At 51.8% G+C, this 26,948-nt stretch overlaps 1 protein-coding gene across 1 annotated transcript in view; it reads right to left on the bottom strand.

Annotated features, from left to right (window-relative positions):
- Positions 1-507: 507 nt before the first annotated feature.
- The window catches only part of LOC123769658 (uncharacterized), a 126,961-nt gene continuing 100,520 nt past the window's right edge, over positions 508-26,948 (bottom strand). The window contains exons 2-6 of the mRNA XM_069308622.1: positions 16,477-16,682; positions 13,435-13,570; positions 3,345-3,478; positions 2,787-3,012; positions 508-1,028 (exon numbers count right to left, since the gene is read on the bottom strand). Of these exons, the coding sequence (XP_069164723.1) occupies positions 955-1,028; positions 2,787-3,012; positions 3,345-3,478; positions 13,435-13,570; positions 16,477-16,682 (776 nt within the window). The 3' untranslated portion in view covers positions 508-954. The remainder of the gene's footprint in view (positions 1,029-2,786; positions 3,013-3,344; positions 3,479-13,434; positions 13,571-16,476; positions 16,683-26,948) is intronic.

The following is a 26,948-nucleotide window of genomic DNA, read 5'->3' as shown; positions in this document are numbered from 1 at the left end:
ACGGCGATGGGAAACGGCTATAGCGAGGTTGCGTATTGACCATACACGCTTAACTCATGGACACTTAATGGAGCACCGCCCTGCTCCTTATTGTCTAAACTGCATTGTCCCTCTTACATTCTTGCGTATTCTTGTTGAATGTCCTGACTTCCAGGATGAGCGTGAGTCGTCTTTTCCGACCGTCTGTTGCGGTGACTTGTCCCCGAATAGAATTATTGGTGATTCGGATACTTTTGATATCGTTCGCCTTATGCATTTCTGCTTTCATATTGGCATCCTTGGTGATATTTAACGCCCTGTGATTATTCCGCACATTTGATGGTGCTACATAGCCTTCACGGCTTGGTGCCTTCTATGGATAATTACTTACATATGTTCTGTCAAGAAGATCGAACCTGAGATCTTCTTTTAAGCTGACGACGTAGCCCATTGCGCTACAGGGCCCTATATGTGTGTGTGTGGGGGGGGGGGAGAGAAGTGTAGTGAAAAAACAAAGAAACTAACAAAAGCAATCTTGTGCACACTTTATTTATACATGGTTTATAAATACATTGATCAATAAAATTCACAAGAGCCCTAATTTCACACAAAAATGTATAGTTTTATACATTATACAACATACAGAAAAGAATATTTATGTACACAATAAGATGGTCGACTGATCAGCTGACACTTGTTTACTTTTTAGGTTATAAACATTGACACGTGGGTATGGGAGAGGATGTGTGTGGGTAATTGACACGTGGTAAATGATTAAACGATGCATTAAAAGGCTGTGGATGCTGAAGACGACTCGAGGGATGCTGTAGTCAACTCAGGGATGCTGAAGACGACACAGGGATGCTATACATGAATCAGGGCTGCTGTCGACAACTTCGGGATGCTGTAGACGACTCAGAGATGATGTAGAAGACTCAGAGATGCTGTAGAAGATTCAGGTATGTTGGAGCCCATTCAGGGATGTTGAAGGATCCCCAGGAAAGGCAGAACCAAGATCAGACCAGCGACGATCAGAGCTGGTCTCACACCTGGGTGAGGAGGGGAATCAGGTTAGTACACACCTGCGTGAGGAGGAGAGTCAGGTTAGTACACACCTGCATGAGGAGAGTCAGGTTAGTACACACCTGCATGAGGAGGAGAGTCAGGTTAGTACACACTTGCATGAGGAGGAGAGTCAGGTTAGTACACACCTGTATGAGGAGGAGAGTCAGGTTAGTACACACTTGCATGAGGAGGAGAGTCAGGTTAGTACACACCTGCATGAGGAGGAGAGTCAGGTTAGTACACACTTGCATGAGGAGGAGAGTCAGGTTAGTACACACCTGCATGAGGAGGAGAGTCAGGTTAGTACACACTTGCATGAGGAGGAGAGTCAGGTTAGTACACACCTGCATGAGGAGGAGAGTCAGGTTAGTACACACCTGCATGAGGAGGAGAGTCAGGTTAGTACACACCTGAGTTGACCAATCTACTAAACATCAGTAATCCTTAAACTTATACATTAAATTATCTTAAAGTACCTTTGTATTTCCACCTCGACGATTGGTTCTACCCAACTACTATGTAGCCCCACCACCCAGGACAGAGGCCGGGTAGCCCCCTGACCCACCTGTAGCCCCACCACCCAGGACAGAGGTGGGGTAGCCCCAGACCCACCTGTAGCCCCACCACCCAGGACAGAGGTGGGGTAGCCCCAGACCCACCTGTAGCCCCACCACCCAGGACAGAGGTGGGGTAGCCCCCTGACCCACCTGTAGCCCCACCACCCAGGACAGAGGTGGGGTAGCCCCTGACCCACCTGTAGCCCCACCACCCAGGACAGAGGTGGGGTAGCCCCTGACCCACCTGTAGCCCCACCACCTAGGACAGAGGTGGGGTAGCCCCTGACCCACCTGTAGCCCCACTACCCAGGACAGAGGTGGGGTAGCCCCTGACCCACCTGTAGCCCCACTACGCAGGACAGAGGTGGGGTAGCCCCTGACCCACCTGTAGCCCCACTACCCAGGACAGAGGTGGGGTAGCCCCTGACCCACCTGTAGCCCCACCACCCAGGACAGAGGTGGGGTAGCCCCTGACCCACCTGTAGCCCCACCACCCAGGACAGAGGCAGGGTAGCCCCCTGACCCACCTGTAGCCCCACCACCCAGGACAGAGGCCGGGTAGCCCCAGACCCACCTGTAGCCCCACCACCCGGGACAGAAGCCGGGTAGCCCCAGACCCACCTGTAGCCCCACCACCCGGGACAGAAGCCGGGTAGCCCCAGACCCACCTGTAGCCCCACCACCCGGGACAGAAGCCGGGTAGCCCCAGACCCACCTGTAGCCCCACCACCCAGGACAGAAGCCGGGTAGCCCCAGACCCACCTGTAGCCCCACCACCCAGGACGGAGGCCGGGTAGCCCCAGACCCACCTGTAGCCCCACCACCCAGGACAGAAGCCGGGTAGCCCCAGACTCACCAGTAGCCCCACCACCCAGGACGGAGGCCGGGTAGCCCCAGACCCACCTGTAGCCCCACCACCCAGGACGGAGGCCGGGTAGCCCCAGATCCACCTGTAGCCCCACCACCCAGGACAGAAGCCGGGTAGCCCCAGACTCACCTGTAGCCCCACCACCCAGGACGGAGGCCGGGTAGCCCCAGACCCACCTGTAGCCCCACCACCCAGGACGGAGGCAGGGTAGCCCCAGACCCACCTGTAGCCCCACCACCCAGGACGGAGGCCGGGTAGCCCCAGACCCACCTGTAGCCCCACCACCCAGGACAGAAGCCGGGTAGCCCCAGACCCACCTGTAGCCCCACCACCCAGGACGGAGGCCGGGTACGGGGGCATGGTGGAGAGGACAGCCTGGGTCTCCTTCTGGTATACGCCTGGCAGCTCCGCAAGGCACCGCACCCACACCTCGCCGCCCCGCAGCAGGCGCGGCAGGAGGGAGAACCGCAGCCGCAGGGAGCTGGTGATCAGCTCCCCAGCCTCTCCCACGTCCGCTTGCGGCTCCAGCCACCCTGGCGACGCCTGCGGCAGGTTGTTGCGGACGTTTAGTATCATACAAGCAATGAAGAAATGTATAAGAAGGAGTCAGTGGTTGTATGACAGAATAGTTAGATAGTATATAAACAAGCACTTAACTGTATAACGAGAGAGGGGGTAGTTAACTGTATAACGAGAAAAGGGTAGTTAAGTGTCGTCAAACAATCAAGGTGTGTCAGTGGACTGTTAATTGCTGCGGCGTATAAGAGGGGGGAGGGAGAGATGGAAGGGAGGGAGGGGAGGGAGAGATGGAAGGGAGGGAGGGGAGGGAGAGATGGGAGGGAGGGAGGGGAGGGAGAGAGAGTGGGGGAGCTCACCGGCTGACTGTTGACTGTGAAGGAGAGGTGGGGGGCAGGTCTGGCCCTGTGGGAGGTGCACAACAGGTCAACACCCTCCCCCGCCAGGTACTGTCGCCTCACACCTGTAATTACCGGGCCCTCGTCAGGCAGGTCTGCAGGGAGAGAAGTGAGAGGTGAGGGGTGGAAGAGTGATGAGGCACACTGTTGAGGCACACCGTTGAGTGAGAGAAGGTGGTGAGAGGAGACTGGGGGAGGGAGGGAGCAGGGAGAGGGTGGGAGAGAGTGGGGAGGGAGAATACAAAGGTAGTGAAAGTGGGTAAGAGACAATACATAAACATCAACAGTCATGAGACAGTTAATACACCATCAATGTCAATATCAACAAATATTTAAAAAAATTTACTTTCAATTAAACAATTATCAAGCAGTAATGATAAAGTCTACTCATTAAGGCTTCAGTAACTTATGAACATTTGTTCCAGACCACCTGTACACTTGGGTAACTGTTCCAGACCACCTGTGCTCTTGGGTAACTGTTCCAGACCACCTGTGCACTTGGGTAATGTTACGGCCCTCTCGGGTCGCAACTGGGTTCTTACTCTGATGTCGTTAGAGGAAGGGTATCCGGCCCCAAGCCAGTAGTGGCTTTCAAGGGATGAGATCCGTAACGCAAGTAAATTAAAAGGGGAAGGGAAAGAAAGGCTAAAACTTAATATTATAATTAACACCTTCACCAATAAATATATATAAGAAGATTACACGGGGGGGGGGGGGGGGGGAATATAAACACTATTATATACACTGTCGTCTTCTTCTGAAGACTCTTGCTCTTCACGGTGCCAGGCTCTCGGTGCTCTCGTGGCCTCACGACGAATCCTTCGAGAAGCTTGAGTCTACCCCGGCCACAGGCCAGCCAAAACACAGTTCCACTGGGGGCACCGCCGTGGAGGCCGCCAACCACAAGTCCAGCAGATAGCTGGCAGGTTCCAAATCAGCCACGCTGGTTAGGCCACTCCACGAGCGATACTAGGGTAGCACCCTAGTCAGGAGCCTCGTGTGATACCACAGATCACTCTCCTTTCCACGATACCCCAGTGGTTAAGCGTCTCCACCAGTCAGTCCCGGGTATGACAATCCTTCAACTGCCGCTTCACAGGCAGGGTAACACCACAGTGTTCATCCGGGAGGCGACTCACAGCTGCTGCAGCAAAACACTTGGTGTCGAGACGGCTGCCTTGGGTAGACTGACTCAACTTCCCTTACAGCAGTCCCAGGTCGACTCTGTAAGCAGACACGTCATCAATAATAGAGACACACTAGGACATGTCACTTACCGGCTCAGACCCAAACGCCCACCTATTCACTCCATAGATGGCGTTACTGTCTGAGCTTCACCTCACTAGAGGTCAGCAGCGGCTGTGTTGTGAGCTGAACAGGACTGGAAACTGGCCCTGGTGGCCAGTACACCTCGTCCTCACCAGGTGTCGTCGTCCATTTGGAGGGGGTTTCGGGAGCTGACCCACAGATGGCGTGGTCGTCACTGCTCCAGGCTCGGACGCTGGATTCGGGTCCGTTACACTTGGGTAACTGTTCCAGACCACCTGTGCTCTTAGGTAACTGTTCCAGACCACCTGTGCACTTGGGTAACTGTTCCAGACCACCTGTGCTCTTGGGTAGCTGTTTCAGACCACCTGTACACTTGGGTAACTGTTCCAGACCACCTGTGCTCTTGGGTAACTGTTCCAGACCTCCTGTACACTTGGGTAACTGTTCCAGACCACCTGTGCACTTGGGTAACTGTTCCAGACCTCCTGTACACTTGGGTAACTGTTCCAGACCACCTGTACACTTGGGTAACTGTTCCAGACCACCTGTGCTCTTGGGTAACTGTTCCAGACCTCCTGTACACTTGGGTAACTGTTCCAGACCACCTGTGCTCTTGGGTAACTGTTCCAGACCACCTGTACACTTGGGTAACTGTTCCAGACCACCTGTGCCCTTGGGTAACTGTTCCAGACCACCTGTGCACTTGGGTAACTGTTCCAGACCACCTGTACACTTGGGTAACTGTTCCAGACCACCTGTGCCCTTGGGTAACTGTTCCAGACCACCTGTGCACTTGGGTAACTGTTCCAGACCACCTGTGCCCTTGGGTAACTGTTCCAGACCACCTGTGCACTTAGGTAACTGTTCCAGACCACCTGTGCTCTTGGGTAACTGTTCCAGACCACCTGTGCCCTTGGGTAACTGTTCCAGACCACCTGTGCACTTGGGTAACTGTTCCAGACCACCTGTACACTTGGGTAACTGTTCCAGACCACCTGTGCACTTGGGTAACTGTTCCAGACCACCTGTACTCTTGGGTAACTGTTCCAGACCACCTGTGCCCTTGGGTAACTGTTCCAGACCACCTGTGCACTTGGGTAACTGTTCCAGACCACCTGTGCACTTGGGTAACTGTTCCAGACCTCCTGTACACTTGGGTAACTGTTCCAGACCACCTGTGCACTTGGGTAACTGTTCCAGACCACCTGTACACTTGGGTAACTGTTCCAGACCACCTGTGCACTTGGGTAACTGTTCCAGACCTCCTGTACACTTGGGTAACTGTTCCAGACCACCTGTGCACTTGGGTAACTGTTCCAGATCTCCTGTACACTTGGGTAACTGTTCCAGATCACCTGTGCACTTGGGTAACTGTTCCAGACCACCTGTACACTTGGGTAACTGTTCCAGACCACCTGTGCACTTGGGTAACTGTTCCAGACCTCCTGTACACTTGGGTAACTGTTCCAGACCACTTGTGCACTTGGGTAACTGTTCCAGACCTCCTGTACACTTGGGTAACTGTTCCAGACCACCTGTGTACTTGGGTAACTGTTCCAGACCACCTGTACACTTGGGTAACTGTTCCAGACCTCCTGTACACTTGGGTAACTGTTCCAGACCACCTGTGCACTTGGGTAACTGTTCCAGACCTCCTGTACACTTGGGTAACTGTTCCAGACCACCTGTACACTTGGGTAACTGTTCCAGACCACCTGTGTACTTGGGTAACTGTTCAGCCCTGTTCATGTTGGCATCATCATTATCAGATCAGATGATCAATAGTAATCTCCGTGGAGATGATTCACAAAGGAATTTCATCCAGAAAAAGATTAATGTGATTGCCAGACATGTGGAGGTACTGGAGCAAAGGTGTCTCTGCTGGAGGTGTTACCGGAGCCTGACCTCTCTGGACCCACGCCAGAAGGGCTACACACACGATCATCTATTAACTAAAGTCATTTAGAGTATATGGTATGTTATCCTCTCTCGAGTGTAAGTCCATATACACAGCCTTAACACTCCAGGGGCCAGATTCAAGAAAGCACTTACGCAAACACTTACGAACCTGTACATCTTTTCTCAATCTTTGGCGACTTTGTTTCCAATTATTCAACAGTTAATGAGTTCCGAAGTACCAGGAGACTGTTTATAACAATAACATCAGTTGAATGGAAAGTTTTCATGCTTGTAATCTGTTTAATAATTGTAACCATAGCCGTCAAAGATTGAGGAAAGATGTACACGTTCGTAAGTGCTTTCGTGAATCTGGCCCCAGGCTAACAAGTACTCTGGACTAGTCATATTAGCGCCGTGAAGGTGTGAATATTAATCCCGTCAGGGGCAAAACATTCACCAAACAGTACATCGCATTTTGACGTATTATTTCCCTAAGGCCAAAAATTTATTTCCCTAAGGCCAAAAAATTGGTCCTCGGGTTGGTTAGGTTCAGGCACTTCAGAACAACAGGTTAGTGACGTTGGGAACGTTTGGGGGAACGGAATGCACGGACACTAATACATTGTCGAACATATAAACACTTGTTACTGGTGTGATGTGTTGTTCAGTTACGTCTATGTAATTGTTTATATCAACATTACCACGTGTTAATGTTTATCTCAACATTATTATGTATTAATATTTATTTCAGCATTGCCAAGTGTTAATGTTTACATCAACACTCCTACATGTTAATGTTTACATCAACACTCCTATGTGTTAATGTTTACATGAACACTCCCACGTGTCAATGTTTACATCAACACTCCTACATCTTAATGTTTACATCAACACTCCTACATCTTAATGTTTACATCAACACTCCTATGTGTTAATGTTTACATGAACACTCCCACGTGTCAATGTTTACATCAACACTCCTATGTGTTAGTGTTTACATCAACACTCCCACGTGTCAATGTTTACATCAACAATACCGTTTACAACAATAATGTTTACATTTACACATGTTTTGCGACCCCAACTCTATTTGCTGCATTGCGATCTCCATATTCTACAGATGTATTATAACCTCCTATTCTACAAATGTATTGTGTCCTTTGTTGTATAGATGTATTACCAAAAAAATTTATAACAATAAAATTTCGTCTTCATTTTATTTCTAGACAAAAAACAATAAAGTGTAGACGTAATGTAATTTTGACTGCATCATCAAACAAGATGAATTGGTTCACAGTCATTGGTTATCTGGTATTAATGTTTCCAGACCTTCTTTAGGGTTCTCTTCCAGGAGTTGCTGGGTACTGATGTTTCCAGACCTGCTCCATGGTTCTCTTCCAGGAGCAACTGGGTATTGATGTTTCCAGACCTGCTTCAGGGTTCTCTTCCAGGAACTGCTGGGTACTGATATTTCCAGACCTGTTCCATGGTTCTCTTCCAGGCGATGTTGATGCTCCCTGGGGCGATCCTCTGTCCTTTTGATGCCTTATACTCCTGCTTCTGTCTTGACTAATTATACTGGTCACTATTTTCTCTTCCTTATGTTTCGTTTTACCTTTCCTCTCTTCTTCTTTCTCATTGTCTTTCCCGCCGACCTTTTGCTAGTCTTGATTATTCTTATGGACATCTTCTGTTTTGATGCCCGGGTGTTTGGAGAGGCACGGTCTCTCACTTGTAGAACTGTGGTACCCAATGTCACGATCAAGGGGACACTTTTATTATCAATCCTCCTTTCATTGCTGAACTTGATCTAGACGGACTGACAGTTCTTAAGGTGGCGATTGTGGGACGTCTACTCACAATGCATCCCCTGGGGGGGGGGGAGTCCTGTATTGTCGGGTGTCCTATCCTCAAATTGTGGCTTCATGCTGGGTATGGGGGCTTATTCTTGAATGAAATTATTACCTCCTCGTTTCTATGCTGCTGAATGATCCTCTTATAATTTCCCAGGCTCATAAGGTGAGCGACCATGCCCTCGAGTCGGACTGTGTTGGAAGACCGGGTTCTGTAACCCACACTACATTGGGCCCAGACCAAGCTACTCCTTTGACCCTCCCGACTATTCCCCTCTGCTCCTCTCCCTCCTCTGTGATAGGGATGAGTCCCAAGCTCCCAGTGGTGACCACCTCATCACCTGGAGTGGCTACTTCTCTCATTGTGACAACTGCACCTTTTAGCACCCCCCCCCCCCTTCCCCTCTCACTGGGGATGCTCGGCGCCGACTCCCCCACTGACGCCCCCCGCACGATCCCTTGCAGTGCTAATACGTTGAACACCTTGTGTGATCCTGCTACATGGGACTAAATACTTTGATCTGGATTCTGCACGTCCTGACAATTTCTTTCTCCATAAAACACCTCATTGATTCGGTGGATGTCTCTGTTACTTTTAACCCCCAACCAATTTGTTACAAGTGTCGTTGCTGCTCTTTCTCAGGATGCAGCTACCCGCTTAGCCACATTGTCCAGCATTGGGTGTGACCCCTGTTAGGGTCTCCAAAAATGCCCGGTTAAATGCTAGTATTGGCACTGTTATCCTCCCGCACATGTTGCGACTGGTGTTAGGAACCCGGAAGATTTCCACGAGGATATTAAACATATATTTGAATCCCAAGGCCATTCTGTCTGCCAGGTTGATACGTTCACTTGACCTCTCGTGGTCGTCATCATCAGCCTCTTCTCATTGTGAAGATCACTTTTGATAGTAGAACTCTTCCGCCTTTTATAATTCTTGCTGGTGCCCAATGCTCCGTTCAGGAGTACATTCCCTCTCCTAGACTTTGCAATAAGTGCTGGAAATTTGGGCATGGTGCCCTCAAATGCACAAGTGCAGTGTCTCTATGCCTCATGTGTGGGGACTTGGGACACTCTAAGACGGAGTGCTCTTCTCCCAAGGCCCACTGCCTCAATTGCGGTGACGCCAACCCTACCTCCCGCGCCTGTATACACTACAAATTTGAGGAAGCCATCCTTAATTTGAAGCACCGCTATAGTTTGTCTTTACCTGAGGCGAGACGCCAAGTCCACCGTCTCTCCCCTTTCACTAACATATCTTATTCTCGTATGTTGTGTTCTTCCTATCCTCGCCCTTCCCTCCTTTCTCAGTCTCACAACTGTTTCCAGGTCTTGGATCTATACACGCCTACTGACTCCTCCCCTGCTCCTTTATGTTCTGAAACATGGGGTCCCCCTCCTGGTTCTCTGTCTAGTGTTTCCCTCCTTCCTTCCCAGGCTGTTGTCCATCATCCTCCCAGCAATCTTCATATTGATCTCTCTCGTTCTTCTTCTCCACTTGAGACTATGGGGACTGTCGCCCGGTACGTTGCTGCTGGCACACCTTGTCTCTTTAAGTCAGAAACGTAAGCCTGGCTTCTCTCCTTCTTCCTCCCTGCCAGGTAAGAACACGTCACTTTCTTTCCCACCTCTGACTCAATCACTTGCATCCCTTCCCATTTCGCTGTTCGAACCCCCTGTTCCGGCTTTGGAAGTTCCTTTAGCCCTCAATTCTCTCTCCATTGCTGCCCCTGCTGATGTGTGCTCCCCTGTTACTGCCCTCCCCTCCCCCTTGCTTCCTTTGACTGCACCTCTCCAGTGCCTTCCCCCCCCCCCCCCCCCCCGGACCCTGTCCGCCTGCCTCTGGTCCGTCCTCCCACTCCCTTGACTCCATCGTCCTTGTTAATTTATCCATGCCCTCTAACCCTGATTTTTACTAATCCTGGTTCTGATCCTGATCCTGATCTTTAGTATGCTGTGTTCTTCTTTGCCTTTGATTCTTCATTGTTCTCTGTTGCTATTCTCTCTCCTTTCTTCAATGGAATATTCGTAGATTTTATGCCAACTTCCATGAACTCCAACTTCTGATAACACTGTTCTCATCACTTTGTGTCTGTCTCCAGGAGCCGGTGCTTGGCGCTTCGTCCTAGTCACTTTCGTGGTAATTTCTTTGTCTCCCCTCCCTCCCAGCTTCAGCTGGAGCCCGTAACTCTACTGCTCTCTTGATTCGTACTGATGTTCCCTTCATCCCCTTACTTTTTCAGTCGCCTCTACAATGTTCTGCAGCCCGTATATGAGTAAATGGTATAGGGTCTTTTCCATTTATCTCTCCCCAGATGTCCTACTTTCTCTTCTTGATCTTTGGCACCTATTGGAATCCTACCAGAGCCAGTGCTCCTGTTGGATAATTTCAACTGTCGGCATATCCCTCAGGGGGTAATGCTCTGACAAACACCCGGCGCCACTTTCTTGAACAGTTTGTCCTCTCTCCTTTCCTGTCTCTTCTAAATTCTGGTGAACCTACTCATGTGGACTCCCACACTCGCACTCTCTCCTGTCTTGATCTTTATCTCTGCTCGTTGTCTCTTTACTTAGATTTTACTTAGATTTTATGTGGTGGGTTCTGATGACCTCCATAACAGTGACCATTTCCCCATCCTTAATGCCACCTTTTTCTCTTTCCTCCTCCCCTCTCTTCCCTAGGTGGCAGTTTGCCAAGGCTGACTGGAACCTATTCACCCTACATGCTACTCTCTCCACTCTGCCTCTTCCTCGAGCCCTCCTCCTTTTTCATGACACCATATTTCGCTGCCCTCCACTCTATTCCCTGCTCTACTTCCCGGGGCATGCAGAGTTGCATTCCCTGGTTGAATGTACACTGTGCTTGGGCTGTCTGCTGTAAGCGGGCAGCCTGGAAGAAACACTGACAGCGTTAGACGGCCGCTTCTTTTATTTTCTTTCAGAAGGCGAGTGCGGTGGCCCATAGGACCATCCGTACAGCTAAACATGAGAGTTGGAAATCTTATGTCTCCACGATTACATCCCATACTCCTTTGCCCCAGATTTGGAAGAAAATCTGCAAGCTAGCGGGTAAGTTTGTTCCAGACGTCTCGCCAGTCCTTTACCTCTGTGGCACTGTTTTGTTGCAGATCCGGTGGCGGTTGCGACCGAACTTGGTTCCCACTTTTCGACTGTTAATTCCGGTTCTCATCTTCCTCTGTCTTTCCTGAATAGTAAGCCCGTTCTTGAATTTTCTTCCCAAGACTTTCGCACTTATCTCCAGGTTCCCAATAACGATCCCTTCTCTCTCTCTCTCCAACCTTCAGTCTGCCCTGGCCCTCTGTGGTTCTACAGCAGCGAGCTTGGATGACACTCATTATGAGATGCTTCGCCATCTCCCTCCATGCACGTCTCGGTATTTACTATATCTGTATAACTGTATCTGGGAGTTGTCGTCAGTTCCCAAGGACTGGCTCCAGGCAGTGGTTCTTCCTATTCGGAAACCAAACTCTTTGAGCGTATGGTCAATGTCTGTCTGATGTGGTTCTTGGAACACTATCACCACCTCTCCCCCGTCTCAATTTGGCTTTCGCAAGTGCCACAGCAAAGCTGATGTCTTGGAGGTCTGTATCTGTACTGCCTTTGCTGCGACGACCTCCTTTGTCCCTGCCCTATTTTGACCTGGAAAAGGCATACAACACCACCTGTGGAGATACCACATTCTGTCCCAACTCCGTTCTTTTGGCCTTTGTGGTAATCTCCCTCTCTTCCTACAAATCTTCCTCTCTAGTCGTTCCTTTAGAGTGAGATTACTGCTCTCTTTGCTTCTTTTCGGCAATACGAAGGTGAACCCCAATTTCCTCGTTGCACTCAATGGTCTTCTTTCCTTCCTTCTCTCTGGCATCTTCTCAGCACTCTATGTCGATGATCTTATCCTTTGCTGTAGGGGGTGATGACTTGCCTTTCCTTCAACGACGGCTTCAACTTGCGATTGATGCCATGTCGTCCTAGGCCACCAATCATGGCTTCAAGTTCTCTGTGACTAAGACTTGTGCTATGACTTTTACTCGGAAACAGGACGTTCTCCGTCCCTCTTTGTCGCTTCAGGAACTGCTGGGTATTGATGTTTCCAGACCTGCTCCATGTTTCTCTTCCAGGAGCTGCTGGGTATTGACATTTCCAGACCTGCTCCGGGATTCTCTTCCAGGAGCTGCTGGGTATTGACATTTCCAGACCTGCTCCAGGGTCCTCTTCCAGGAGCTGCTGGGTATTGATAGTTTCCAGACCTGCTCCATAGATCTCTTTCAGGAGCTGCAGGGTACTTGATGTTTCCAGACCTGCTCCATCGATCTCTTTCAGGAGCTGCAGGGTACTGATGTTTCCAGACCTGCTCCATGGTTCTCTTCCAGGAACTGCTGGGTATTGATGTTTCCAGACCTGATTCCATGGCTCTGTTTCAGGAGCTGCTGGGTATTGATGTTTCCAGACCTGCTCCAGGTCACTTTTCCAGCAGCTACTTGGCATTGATGCTCCAGACCTGTTTCAAGGTGCTTCCAGGAGCTACAAGAAGGTTCAATATTCTCTAGTTACAATATATATTTTCTCTTCGTATCATATTTCCTAAGCAATACTGGTAAAGTGCATTTGTTTAATGACAGCACTCACACTCACAGTTCCTGGAAGAATGCTGAAGAGTGACTAAAAACAAAATATGTCTGGTTGACAGATATACTGTCGTATTGGTATTCTTATATATGGGCATATTGATAACTTATTTCAACTGGAAGTCTGTCAAGCAAATTAAGGTCCTCCAAACCTAATGTGATGCTCACCCCCATCTAGTAGCGCTCACTCTGACAGCCAGTGACTCTCCCTCCCTCCCTCCCCAGCCCAGCCGTCCCCCCTCCCTCCCTCCCTCCCCAGCCCAGCCGTCCCCCCTCCCTCCCTCCCTCCCCAGCCCAGCCGTCCCCCCTCCCTCCCTCCCTCCCCCAGCCCAGCCGTCCCCCCTCCCTCCCTCCCCCAGCCCAGCCGTCCCCCTCCCATATACTCACCAAGGACCATGAGTGTGGCAGCCGCGGAGGCGGTGTGGAAGGTGGGCCCGTCAGCGGAGACCTCACAGTGGAAGGCGCCTTCTGCTGCCGTGGTCACGTTGGCAATGTGTACGCTGCCGCCCCAAGACTTCTTCTTCTGTGGGCGAGAGTGTGGGGTGAAGGTGTGGGAAGAAAGTGTGGGGAGTGTTGGGGTGAAGGTGTGAGGGAGAGTGTGGAGTGAAGGTGTGGGGGAGGGTGTAGGGTAAGGGTATGGGAGAGAGTGGGGAGTGAAGGTGTGTGATGAAGGTGTGAGGGGTGAGTGTGTGATGAAGGTGTGAGGGGTGAGTGTGGGGTGAAGGTATGGAGGAGAGTATTGGGTGAAGGTGTGGCGAGAGTGTGTGGGGGTGAACGTTCACTCCACACCTTCATTCGTTCCTAGTTGGTTCTGTAATCTGCTGACTGAGCGAGAATTTGTCACAGAATCTCAGTAGTTCTCTCACCTGTGGTTTCTTATTTCCAGGTTGATTTCCTGCTGTAATGTTATTGTTTACTATTCGCCATTTTAAAGTAGATTGAAGTCTCCAAGGAAGATAATATCTGGTACTGGGTTTGCTAGGTTATCAAGGATATACTATATTTTGTGGATCTGTTCAGTGAATTCCTCAACTGTTGCATCTGGTGGTTTGTATATTAAAATAATAAGTAGATTAATATTTTCTACCTTGATTCCAAGTACCTCTACTACTTTATTGGACGAGTTCAGGAGCTCTGTGCATGCCAGCTCCTCTTTAATATACAGACCTACTCCTCCACTTGACCTAATTACTCTGTCGCATCTATATAGGTTATAATTTGGGATCCATATTTTACTATTCATATGGTCTTTTCTGTAGGTTTCTGTAAATGCACCAAATATTGAATTTGATTCCATTAGGAGGCCATTTATGAACTTAACTTTATTTCTTGATTTTGACTTCAGGCCTTGTACGTTTACAATATGAAAGATTTCCCATACTCCGTGTCACTTCTGGTGAGCTTTAATAGTTCTCCCCCCACTCAACGCAGGTCCAGGGTGTGTTGTTCTGGTAGTGTTTCGTCCAGTTTTGGTAGTAGGACTGGTGTTGTGTGGTGTAGTACTTGGGTACTTGTTGGTAATTTGTATGGCAGTCTTGTGGGTATCTCCCTTCCCCTCTGTAATCTTGCAGTGGTTCCATCTGACTGTTCCTCTCTCGTGTTCTACTTTGTTTCTGCCTTCCTCTAAAAAAATTCCAGTAGTGTCATATTGATCTTCCCGTCTATAACGCTGTGTGCCTCTCACGTGGAATTCCGAACACAGAAGATTGTAAGATTTTTTGGTCCCTAATTGAAAATATACATAATTTTTAGTGGAAGTATCTGCACTCCGTTCCAAAACAGCATGTAGCCCTCGCCAACATGTTCCTGCATTTTCGAGAATGAAGAAAAGTGCATTCTGCCTTTAATTTCCCATATTTGCATATTCCTTGTGCATAGAATTTGCATATATTTCTAGTTTTTACTTTTTCAGGGAATTTATATCAGTGTCAGTCTTGTCTACCTCTTTATTGGCGCCATCTCCGTCTTTCGTCCAAAGTCCTTTATTAATGCAATCTTTCTCACTGTTGCTCTCATTGTTTGTATTACCTGGCTCTGTAATATTGTTGATGTAAGGTGTGGGGGAGAGTGTGGGGTGAGGGTGAGGGGGAGAGTGTGGGGTGAGGGTGTGGGGGAGAGTGTGGGGTGAAGGGTGAGGGGGAGAGTGTGGGGTGAGGGTGTGGGGGAGAGTGTGGGGTGAGGGTGTGGGGGAGAGTGTGGGGTGAGGGTGTGGGGGAGAGTGTGGGGTGAGGGTGTGGGGGAGAGTGTGGGGTGAGGGTGTGGGGGAGAGTGTGGGGTGAAGGTGTGGGGCAGAATGTGGGGTGAGGGTGTGGGGGAGAGTGTGGGGTGAGGGTGTGGGGGAGAGTGTGGGGTGAGGGTGTGGGGTAGAGTGTGGGGTGAGGGTGTGGGGGAGAGTGTGGGGTGAGGGTGTGGGGGAGAGTGTGGGGTGAAGGTGTGGGGCAGAATGTGGGGTGAGGGTGTGGGGGAGAGTGTGGGGTGAGGGTGTGGGGGAGAGTGTGAGGTGAAGGTGTGGGGGAGAGTGTGGGGTGAAGGTGTGGGGGAGAGTGTGGGGTGAGGGTGTGGGGGAGAGTGTGGGGTGAGGGTGTGGGGGAGAGTGTGGGGTGAGGGTGTGGGGGAGAGTGTGGGGTGAGGGTGTGGGGGAGAGTGTGGGGTGAGGGTGTGGGGGAGAGTGTGGGGTGAGGGTGTGGGGGAGAGTGTGGGGTGAAGGTGTGGAGGAGAGTGTGGGGGTGAAGGTGTGGGGGAGAGTGTGGGGTGAGGGTGTGGGGGAGAGTGTGGGGTGAGGGTGTGGAGGAGAGTGTGGGATGAGGGTGTGGGGGAGAGTGTGGGGTGAGGGTGTGGGGGAGAGTGTGGGGTGAGGGTGTGGGGGAGAGTGTGGGGTGAGGGTGTGGGGGAGAGTGTGGGGTGAAGGTGTGGGGGAGAGTGTGGGGTGAAGGTGTGGGGGAGAGTGTGGGGTGAGGGTGTGGGGGAGAGTGTGGGGTGAGGGTGTGGGGGAGAGTGTGGGGTGAGGGTGTGGGGGAGAGTGTGGGGTGAAGGTGTGGGGGAGAGTGTGGGGTGAGGGTGTGGGGGAGAGTGTGGGGTGAGGGTGTGGGGGAGAGTGTGGGGTGAAGGTGTGGGGGAGAGTGTGAGGTGAAGGTGTGGGGGAGAGTGTGGGGTGAGGGTGTGGGGTGAAGGTGTGGGGGAGAGTGTGAGGTGAAGGTGTGGGGGAGAGTGTGGGGTGAAGGTGTGGGGGAGAGTGTGAGGTGAAGGTGTGGGGGAGAGTGTGGGGTGAAGGTGTGGGGGAGAGTGTGGGGTGTGGACTCATTATCCGTGAGGGTGGGCTACTGTGGTCAACATGGAGGGTGGGCTACTGTGGTCAACATGGAGGGTGGGCTACTGTGGTCAACATGGAGGGTGGGCTACTGTGGTCAACATGGAGGGTGGGCTACTCACGTCAACATCGAGGGTGGGCGGGTCAAAGATCTGGACGGGGTGGGCGGCGGTGGGCGTGTAGCGGTAGAACTCGTGGGCTCCCTGGTACCACTTGATGGAGTACACGTTGTCGCTGTCCTCCTCCCACGAGCACTCCAGGTCTCCCTCTCCCCCGGCCTCCACCGTTTCCGGTACCCGCACGTGGGTGATGCGGATAGTGGCCGTGTCTGGTGAGAGAAGGGGGGTTGGTGAGTGGAACCCGCACGCGGATTATGCGGATAGTGGCCGTGTCTGGTAAGAGAAGGGGGGTTGGTGAGTGGAACCCGCACGCGGATCATGCGGATAGTGGCCGTGTCTGGTGAGAGAAGGGGGGTTGGTGAGTGGTACCCGCACGTGGGTGATGCGGATAGTGGCCGTGTCTATATGTTTGTTCTGCCACAGACGTGGTCACACATTTACAATGCTAATCAGCATATATACATTTTCTTCTGTCCTCCATGGACAGGGTTAGAGATCTGTTAAACATATAGTTCAGGGATTTATTGAACAATCAGCCACTGAAGGTGATTGTAGTGCTTTTAAACTGCTAATCTAACCTAGAGACCTAAGTACATAGATACACAGAGTTACGTCTGCCCTACATAAAGTGGTCGATGTGTCTTTTACATAGTGTCATTAATGTGCATTTACAGAGGTGAAATGTTTTCAGATCACCTTCCACATATACTTTATACACATACTCACTCTGTTGTGTGTGGGTCCTCTGTTGTTATATTTAGGTCCTCTGTTGTGTGTGGGTCCTCTGTTGTTATATTTAGGTCCTCTGTTGTTATATTAGGTCATCTGTTGTTATATTTAGGTCCTGTGTTATGACACATTAGGTCCCATGTTATAGCACATTAGGTCCTGTGTTACGACACATTAGGTCTTATGTTATAGCACATTAGGACCTGTGTTACGACACATTAAGTCCTGTCTTATGACACATTAGGTCCTGTCTTATGACACATTAGGTCCTGTGTTATAACACATTAAGTCCTATGTTATAGCACATTAGGACCTGTGTTACGACACATTAGTTTCTGTCTTATGACAAATTAGGTCCTTTGCTGGGTTATATTAGCTTGATCCTCTATATATATATATAATTCGATATTGGTGTTGTAATAAGGTGGTGTTTGAGGCGCGGGGTGGCAGGGATTACTGTGCTGCTGGGGGAGGTAATGTGGTATTCTTGGTGGACTGTGGCCCCGGTCTTATTCAGGGATCACACCTACGGCTCTCTTTCATATTCCTTTCTGGCTCCTTGTGGGGTCCTTTCATGGTAGGCCCCTTACCCCTCACTCTCCTCTCTCTTACTCCTGCCCCCTCCCTACACCTGCCCTCTCCCTACACCTGCCCTCTCCCTACACCTGCCCTCTCTCTTACACCTGCCCTCTCCCTACACCTGCCCTCTCCCTACACCTGCCGTCTCCCTACACCTGCCCTCTGCCTACACCTGCCCTCTCCCTACACCTGCCCTCTCCCTACTCCTGCCCTCTCCCTACACCTGCCCTCTCCCTACTCCTGCCCTCTCTCTACACCTGCCCTCTCCCTACTCCTGCCCTCTCCCTACACCTGCCCTCTCCCTACACCTGCCCTCTCCCTACTCCTGCCCTCTCCCTACACCTGCCCTCTCCCTACACCTGCCCTCTCCCTACACCTGCCCTCTCCCTACACCTGCCCTCTCCCTACTCCTGCCCTCTCCCTACACCTGCCCTCTCCCTACACCTGCCCTCTCCCTACTCCTGCCCTCTCTCTACACCTGCCCTCTCCCTACACCTGCCCTCTCCCTACACCTGCCCTCTCCCTACACCTGCCCTCTCCCTACACCTGCCCTCTCCCTACACCTGCCCTCTCTCTACTCCTGCCCTCTCTCTACACCTGCCCTCTCCCTACACCTGCCCTCTCCCTACACCTGCTCTCTCCCTACACCTGCCCTCTCCCTACACCTGCCCTCTCCCTACACCTGCCCTCTCCCTACACCTGCTCTCTCCCTACACCTGCCCTCTCCCTACACCTGCTCTCTCCCTACACCTGCCCTTTCCCTACTCCTGCCCTCTCTCTACACCTGCCCTCTCCCTACTCCTGCCCTCTCTCTACACCTGCCCTCTCCTTACACCTGCCCTCTCCCTACACCTGCCCTCTCCCTACACCTGCCCTCTCCCTACACCTGCCCTCTCCCTACACCTGCCCTCTCCCTACACCTGCCCTCTCCCTACACCTGCCCTCTCCCTACTCCTGCCCTCTCCCTACACCTGCCCTTTCCCTACACCTGCCCTCTCCCTACACCTGCCCTCTCCCTACACCTGCCCTCTCCCTACACCTGCCCTCTCCCTACACCTGCCCCCTCCCTACACCTGCCCTCTCCCTACTCCTGCCCTCTCCCTACACCTGCCCCCTCCCTACACCTGCCCTCTCCCTACACCTGCCCTCTCCCTACACCTGCCCTCTCCCTACACATGCCCTCTCCCTACACCTGCCCTCTCCCTACACCTGCCCTCTCCCTACACCTGCCCTCTCCCCTCTAGCCTCTCCCTACACCTGACCTCTCCCCTCTAGCCTCTCCGTACACCTGCCCTCTCCCCTCTAGCCTCTCCCTACACCTGCCCTCTCCCCTCTAGCCTCTCCCTACACCTGCCCTCTCCCCTCTAGCCTCTCCCTACACCTGCCCTCTCCCCTCTAGCCTCTCCCTACACCTAACCTCTCCCTTCTAGCCTCTCCCTACACCTTACCTCTCCCCTCTAGCCTCTCCGTACACCTGCCCTCTCCCCTCTATCCTCTCCCTACACCTGCCCTCTCCCTACACCTGACCTCTCCCCTTTAGCCTCTCCCTACACCTGCCCTCTCCCCTCTCCCCTCTAGCCTCTCCCTACACCTGCCCTCTCCCCTCTAGCCTCTCCCTACACCTGACCTCTCCCCTCTAGCCTCTCCCTACACCGGACCTCTCCCCTCTAGCCTCTTCCTACACCTGACCTCTCCCCTCTAGCCTCTCCCTACACCTGACCTCTCCCCTCTAGCCTCTCCCTACCCCTGCCCTCTCCCTACACCTGACCTCTCCCCTCTAGCCTCTCCCTACCCCTGCCCTCTCCCTACACCTGCCCTCTCCCCTCTAGCCTCTCCTTACACCTGACCTCTCCCCTCTAGCCTCTCCCTACACCTGACCTCTCCCCTCTAGCCTCTCCGTACACCTGCCCTCTCCCCTCTAGCCTCTCCCTACACCTGACCTCTCCCCTCTAGCCTCTCCCTACACCGGACCTCTCCCCTCTAGCCTCTTCCTACACCTGACCTCTCCCCTCTAGCCTCTCCCTGCACCCGACCTCTCCCCTCTAGCCTCTCCCTACACCTGACCTCTCCCCTTTAGCCTCTCCCTACACCTGCCCTCTCCCCTCTAGCCTCTCCCCTCTAGCCTCTCCCTACACCTGACCTCTCCCCTCTAGCCTCTCCCTACCCCTGCCCTCTCCCTACACCTGACTCTCCCCTCTAGCCTCTTTCTACACCTGACCTCTCCCCTCTAGCCTCTCCCTACACCCGACCTCTCCCCCCTAGCCTCTCTCTACACCTGACCTCTCCCCTTTAGCCTCTCCCTACACCTGCCCTCTCCCCTCTAGCCTCTCCTTACACCTGACCTCTCCCCTCTAGCCTCTCCCTACACCTGACCTCTCCCCTTTAGCCTCTCCCTACACCTGACCTCTTCCCTCTAGCCTCTCCCCTCTAGCCTCTTCTTACACCTGACCTCTCCCCTCTAGCCTCTCCCTACACCTGACCTCTCCCCTCTAGCCTCTCCCTGGAGGTCCTGGAGTGATCACATGGTGGACGGTGTTTCGCTGCTCTCCTTAGTGCCACATTTTACACTTCTTGTAGTTTGTGTGTTGGTTTTGTTTAAGGTGTGTGAGGGTGGTGGAGAATACTCCAGATGCGGCTGGACTGTAGCCTTGTATACGTGAGCCCCAGGCTACGAGGGGGCCTCGTAGCCTGGTGGATAGCGCGCAGGATTCGTAATTCTGTGCCGCGGGTTCGATTCCCGAACGAGGCAGAAACAAATGGGTAAAAGTTTCTTTCACCCTGAATGCCCCTGTTACCTAGCAGTAAATAGGTACCTGGGAGTTAGTCACCTGGCTTCCTGGGGGTGGAGGCCTGGTCGAGGACCGGGCCGCGGGGACACTAAAGCCCCGAAATCATCTCAAGATAACCTCAAGATAGCTGTGTGTCCCTGCGAAGGCTTCGGAATCTCCCCAGTGTTCCTAAGGCAGTTAATGTCTTGTTAATCTGTCTTTTACGTGAATTTTGATTCCTGTTCAGTTAAACTTGTGTGGCAGTGTTCTGCACCATCCATACGTTGGACAGGAAGGGTGTCCACGGTAACGGGGTCTGAGTTTCGTTTTTGTCATGTGTATTATCTGGAACTTTTGCTAATTTGTACTTGTTTGTGACTGATTTTTAAAGTTGTTCACGAATTTAAGTGCTGCGTTGGTCGTGTTGGCGAGTAGCGAGGTTGGTGGTCATGGTGGACACTGTTTGTCGTGTCAGCATATGTGGTGTGTTCTCCATGTTGGGGGGGAGGCAGGTCAGCTGCACATGTTGGGGGAGGAGGCAGGTCAGCTGCACATGTTGGGGGAGGAGGCAGGTCAGCTGCACATGTTGGGGGAGGAGGCAGGACAGCTGTACATGTTGGGGGAGGAGGCAGGTCAGCTGTACATGTTGGGGGGGAGGCAGGTCAGCTGTACATGTTGGGGGGGAGGCAGGTCAGCTGTACATGTTGGGGGGGAGGCAGGTCAGCTGTACATGTTGGGGGAGGAGGCAGGTCAGCTGCACATGTTGGGGGAGGAGGCAGGTCAGCTGCACATGTTGGGGGAGGAGGCAGGTCAGCTGTACATGTTGGGGGAGGAGGCAGGACAGCTGTACATGTTGGGGGAGGAGGCAGGTCAGCTGCACATGTTGGGGGAGGAGGCAGGTCAGCTGTACATGTTGGGGGAGGAGGCAGGACAGCTGTACATGTTGGGGGAGGAGGCAGGTCAGCTGTACATGTTGGGGGAGGAGGCAGGTCAGCTGCACATGTTGGGGAGGAGGCAGGTCAGCTGCACATGTTGGGGGAGGAGGCAGGTCAGCTGCACATGTTGGGGGAGGAGGCAGGTCAGCTGCACATGTTGGGGGAGGAGGCAGGTCAGCTGTACATGTTGGGGGAGGAGGCAGGTCAGCTGTACATGTTGGGGGGGAGGCAGGTCAGCTGTACATGTTGGGGGGGGAGGCAGGTCAGCTGTACATGTTGGGGAGGAGGCAGGTCAGCTGCACATGTTGGGGGAGGAGGCAGGTCAGCTGTACATGTTGGGGGAGGAGGCAGGTCAGCTGCACATGTTGGGGAGGAGGCAGGTCACCTGCACATGTTGGGGGAGGAGGCAGGTCAGCTGCACATGTTGGGGGAGGAGGCAGGTCAGCTGTACATGTTGGGGAGGAGGCAGGTCAGCTGTACATGTTGGGGAGGAGGCAGGTCAGCTGCACATGTTGGGGAGGAGGCAGGTCAGCTGTACATGTTGAGGAGGAGGCAGGTCAGCTGCACATGTTGGGGGAGGAGGCAGGTCAGCTGTACATGTTGGGGAGGAGGCAGGTCAGCTGCACATGTTGGGGGAGGAGGCAGGTCAGCTGCACATGTTGGGGGAGGAGGCAGGTCAGCTGTACATGTTGGGGGAGGAGTCAGGTCAGCTGCACATGTTGGGGGAGGAGGCAGGTCAGCTGCACATGTTGGGGGAGGAGGCAGGTCAGCTGCACATGTTGGGGGAGGAGGCAGGTCAGCTGCACATGTTGGGGAGGAGGCAGGTCAGCTGCACATGTTGGGGGAGGAGGCAGGTCACCTGTACATGTTGGGGGAGGAGGAAGGTCACCTGCACATGTTGGGGGAGGAGGCAGGTCAGCTGCACATGTTGGGGGAGGAGGCAGGACAGCTGCACATGTTGGGGAGGAGGCAGGTCACCTGTACATGTTGGGGGAGGAGGCAGGTCAGCTGCACATGTTGGGGGAGGAGGCAGGTCACCTGTACATGTTGGGGGAGGAGGCAGGTCACCTGCACATGTTGGGGAGGAGGCAGGTCAGCTGCACATGTTGGGGGAGGAGGCAGGTCAGCTGCACATGTTGGGGGAGGAGGCAGGTCAGCTGTACATGTTGGGGAGGAGGCAGGTCAGCTGCACATGTTGGGGGAGGAGGCAGGTCAGCTGCACATGTTGAGAAGCACGGGATCAAGGCAGCTTGAGGTGTTGAGCTTGTGTGTTGTTGTGGGGCAGCTACAGTGTGGTGGAAGATCTCTGTGGCAGCTACAGTGTGGTGGAAGATCTCTGTGGCAGCTACAGTGTGGTGGAAGATCTCTGTGGCAGCTACAGTGTGGTGGAAGATCTCTGTGGCAGCTACAGTGTGGTGGAAGATCTCTGTGGCAGCTACAGTGTGGTGGAAGATCTCTGTGGCAGCTACAGTGTGGTGGAAGATCTCTGTGGCAGCTACAGTGTGGTGGAAGATCTCTGTGGCAGCTACAGTGTGGTGGAAGATCTCTGTGGCAGCTACAGTGTGGTGGAAGATCTCTGTGGCAGCTACAGTGTGGTGGAAGATCTCTGTGGCAGCTACAGTGTGGTGGAAGATCTCTGTGGCAGCTACAGTGTGGTGGAAGATCTCTGTGGCAGCTACAGTGTGGTGGAAGATCTCTGTGGCAGCTACAGTGTGGTGGAAGATCTCTGTGGCAGCTACAGTGTGGTGGAAGATCTCTGTGGCAGCTACAGTGTGGAGGAAGATCTCTGTGGCAGCTACAGTGTGGTGGAAGATCTCTGTGGCAGCTACAGTGTGGTGGAAGATCTCTGTGGCAGCTACAGTGTGGTGGAAGATCTCTGTGGCAGCTACAGTGTGGTGGAAGATCTCTGTGGCAGCTACAGTGTGGTGGAAGATCTCTGTGGCAGCTACAGTGTGGTGGAAGATCTCTGTGGCAGCTACAGTGTGGTGGAAGATCTCTGTGGCAGCTACAGTGTGGTGAAAGATCTCTGTGGCAGCTACAGTGTGGTGGAAGATCTCTGTGGCAGCTACAGTGTGGTGGAAGATCTCTGTGGCAGCTACAGTGTGGAGGAAGATCTCTGTGGCAGCTACAGTGTGGTGGAAGATCTCTGTGGCAGCTACAGTGTGGTGGAAGATCTCTGTGGCAGCTACAGTGTGGTGGAAGATCTCTGTGGCAGCTACAGTGTGGTGAAAGATCTCTGTGGCAGCTACAGTGTGGTGGAAGATCTCTGTGGCAGCTACAGTGTGGAGGAAGATCTCTGTGGCAGCTACAGTGTGGTGGAAGATCTCTGTGGCAGCAACAGTGTGGTGGAAGATCTCTGTGGCAGCTACAGTGTGGTGGAAGATCTCTGTGGCAGCTACAGTGTGGTGGAAGATCTCTGTGGCAGCTACAGTGTGGTGGAAGATCTCTGTGGCAGCTACAGTGTGGTGGAAGATCTCTGTGGCAGCTGCAGTGTGGAGGAAGATCTCTGTGGCAGCTACAGTGTGGAGGAAGATCTCTGTGGCAGCTACAGTGTGGTGGAAGATCTCTGTGGCAGCTACAGTGTGGAGGAAGATCTCTGTGGCAGTCCTATCTCAGAGATCTTGACTATGCCGCCAGAGTGACAAACTGTGTCGAAAACATCTTAGACATCTCTGAGCACTATATTACATTATTTTTTCTCACCATGGCGTTGGCTATATGCCTATAGCTCAGGGCTATAGCTGTGGTCTCTGATCCCATGTTGTGTGGTATTGTATTCGTCTCCCATGTTCTTTACCAGTCTGTGGTTAATTATGTTGGTAGTGTTTTGCCTGGTACCTCGCGATGCGAAATTGGTTTGTAATTTTCATTTAGAGTTGAGAATTTTCCTGGTTTAGGGATTATTCTTTGGCCTTTGTGGCGTTTTGATGTATGAGGGAATAGTGCAAATGCAAGAGTTGCATTTAATATTATTGTTTATTGATGGATTGTAGTTACTGGGAGGTTAGTTTATACATGTTATTTATTCTGCAATTGCCTGGCGCCTTGTTCTTGAAGCCCTCTGACTGTTTTTTGGATCTCTTGAGTGGTTATGTGTTTCATAAGGTGGGACTCATTGCAAATGTTGTTAAGGTCTATTGTTTGCGTCGGAAGTAATGTTGCAGCTATATTATCCACTAATTTGTTATTTCTCTTTCTTTGATGTGACAGAAAATGACATTTTCTTCGGGGTTTATTCTGAATTCTTTTTACCCAGAACTTCCGAAATTCCTGTTTTTGTTCTCTGTCCTCGTAGAGTTTATTTCCCGAGGCGTCTTTGATGTAAGGTGCGTCCTCGGCTGAGGCTCCCAGGCCGCATCTTACCTTCTGCCCACAACTTTCTTCACTATATGTAGTCGACGGGAATTAACTTGCCAGGTCATCGTCCTGCCTTTCTTACCCAAGGGGAATATCTCCCCACGAGTCCTGGTGACACACACACACACACACACACACACACACACACGTAAATGATCTCCCAGAGGGTATAGACTCATTCCTCTCAATGTTTGCTGACGACGCCAAAATTATGAGAAGGATTAAGACAGAGGAGGACAGCTTGAGGCTTCAAGAAGACCTGGACAAGCTGCAGGAATGGTCGAACAAATGGCTGCTAGAGTTTAATCCAAGCAAATGTAATGTAATGAAGATAGGGGTAGGAAGCAGGAGACCAGATACAAGGTATCACTTGGGAGATGAAATACTTCAAGAGTCCGAGAGAGAGAAAGACCTGGGGGTTGATATCACGCCAGACCTGTCCCCTGATGCTCATATCAAGAGGATAACAGCAGCAGCATATGCCAGGTTGGCTAACATAAGAACGGCCTTTAAAAACTTGTGTAAGGAATCTTTCAGAACATTATATACCACATATGTCAGACCAATCCTGGAGTATGCGGCTCCAGCATGGAGTCCATATCTAGTCAAGCATAAGACTAAAATGGAAAAGGTTCAAAGGTTTGCCACCAGACTAGTACCCGAGCTGAGAGGTATGAGCTACGAGGAGAGACTACGGGAATTAAACCTCACTTCGTTGGATGACAGAAGAGTTAGGGGGGACATGATCACCACATTCAAGATCCTCAAGGGAATTGACAGGGTTGATAAAGACAGGCTGTTTAACACAAGGGGCACACGCACTAGGGGACACAGGTGGAAACTGAGTGCCCAAATGAGCCACAGAGATATTAGAAAGAACTGTTTTAGTGTCAGAGTGGTTGACAAATGGAATGCATTAGGAAGCAATGTGGTGGAGGCTGACTCCATACACAGTTTCAAGTGTAGATATGATAGAGCCCAATAGGCTCAGGAACCTGTACACCTGTTGATTGACAGTTGAGAGGCGGGACCAAAGAGCCAGAGCTCAACCCCCGCAAGCACAACTAGGTGAGTACAACTAGGTGAGTACACACACACACACACACACACACATATCTTATGGGGTCTGGTTGCTGAGTGGAGAGCGCACAGGACTCGTAATTCTGGGGCCCCTTGTTCGATTCCCGGACCAGGCAGTAACAAATGGGCAAAGTTTCTTTCACCCTTAATGCCCCTGTTACCTAGCAGTATATAGGTACCTGGGAGTTAGACAGCTGTCACGGAGCTGCTTCCTGGGAGTGTATGTGTGTGAAAAAAAATAGTTAGTAGTTAATAACTGTTGAGACCGGAAAGGTTGAGGCGGACCGAAAGGTTGAGGCGGACCGAAAGGTTGAGGCGGACCGAAAGGTTGAGGCGGACCGAAAGGTTGAGGCGGACCGAAAGGTTGAGAGGCGGAGCGAAAGAGCAAAGCTCAACCCCCCGCAAACACAACTAGGTGAATACACACACGTGCGTGTGTGTCTGTGTGTAAGTCGTCACATTGAGTGCGTGTGTAACACTTAGGTGAGTGTTACACCATATTGGTCAAGTTCAAGTTCAAGTATGTTTATTGAGACAAGAAAGAAATACATCTCAAAGGGATAGAGTAGCTTAGGCTATTTCTACCCCCCTCCCCCTCCCATATTGGTCAATACGCCAACTCTTGTAAATATATTGAAGAAAAATAATGACCTCGGGACCTCATAACAAATATACTTGCGTGTATTAAACTTTCCACTTTGAACTGAGCATTTTTCATAAAATAGCAACGCTTGAGTGCCGGAGTCATTCATCTTGATGTGAACGATAAAGACGAGAAGGATGGCCCCCGCGGGGTCGTCACAGGTGCCAAGACGTAAATATTGAGTGAGTAATGTCACCGGGTTAAGACATCCTCGGGGATTACAGGTTATCTCTGTAATTATACTGGTTCTTGTTATTAATCATAGGCTTATGAACTGGATGAAGCGTGCACAGTTTGGATGACTGTGTTGTACGTGTGCAACTGGATGAATACAGGTGCACAGTTTAGTTGTGTTGGGCTTAAGGACTATCAACCTCTGGAGAG

Source organism: Procambarus clarkii, chromosome 63 (genome assembly GCF_040958095.1).
Source record: "Procambarus clarkii isolate CNS0578487 chromosome 63, FALCON_Pclarkii_2.0, whole genome shotgun sequence".
In the NCBI taxonomy this organism is placed as follows: Eukaryota; Metazoa; Arthropoda; class Malacostraca; order Decapoda; family Cambaridae; genus Procambarus; species Procambarus clarkii.
Note: the sequence above shows the minus strand (reverse complement) of the source record. Positions and strands in the feature narration are given on the sequence as shown.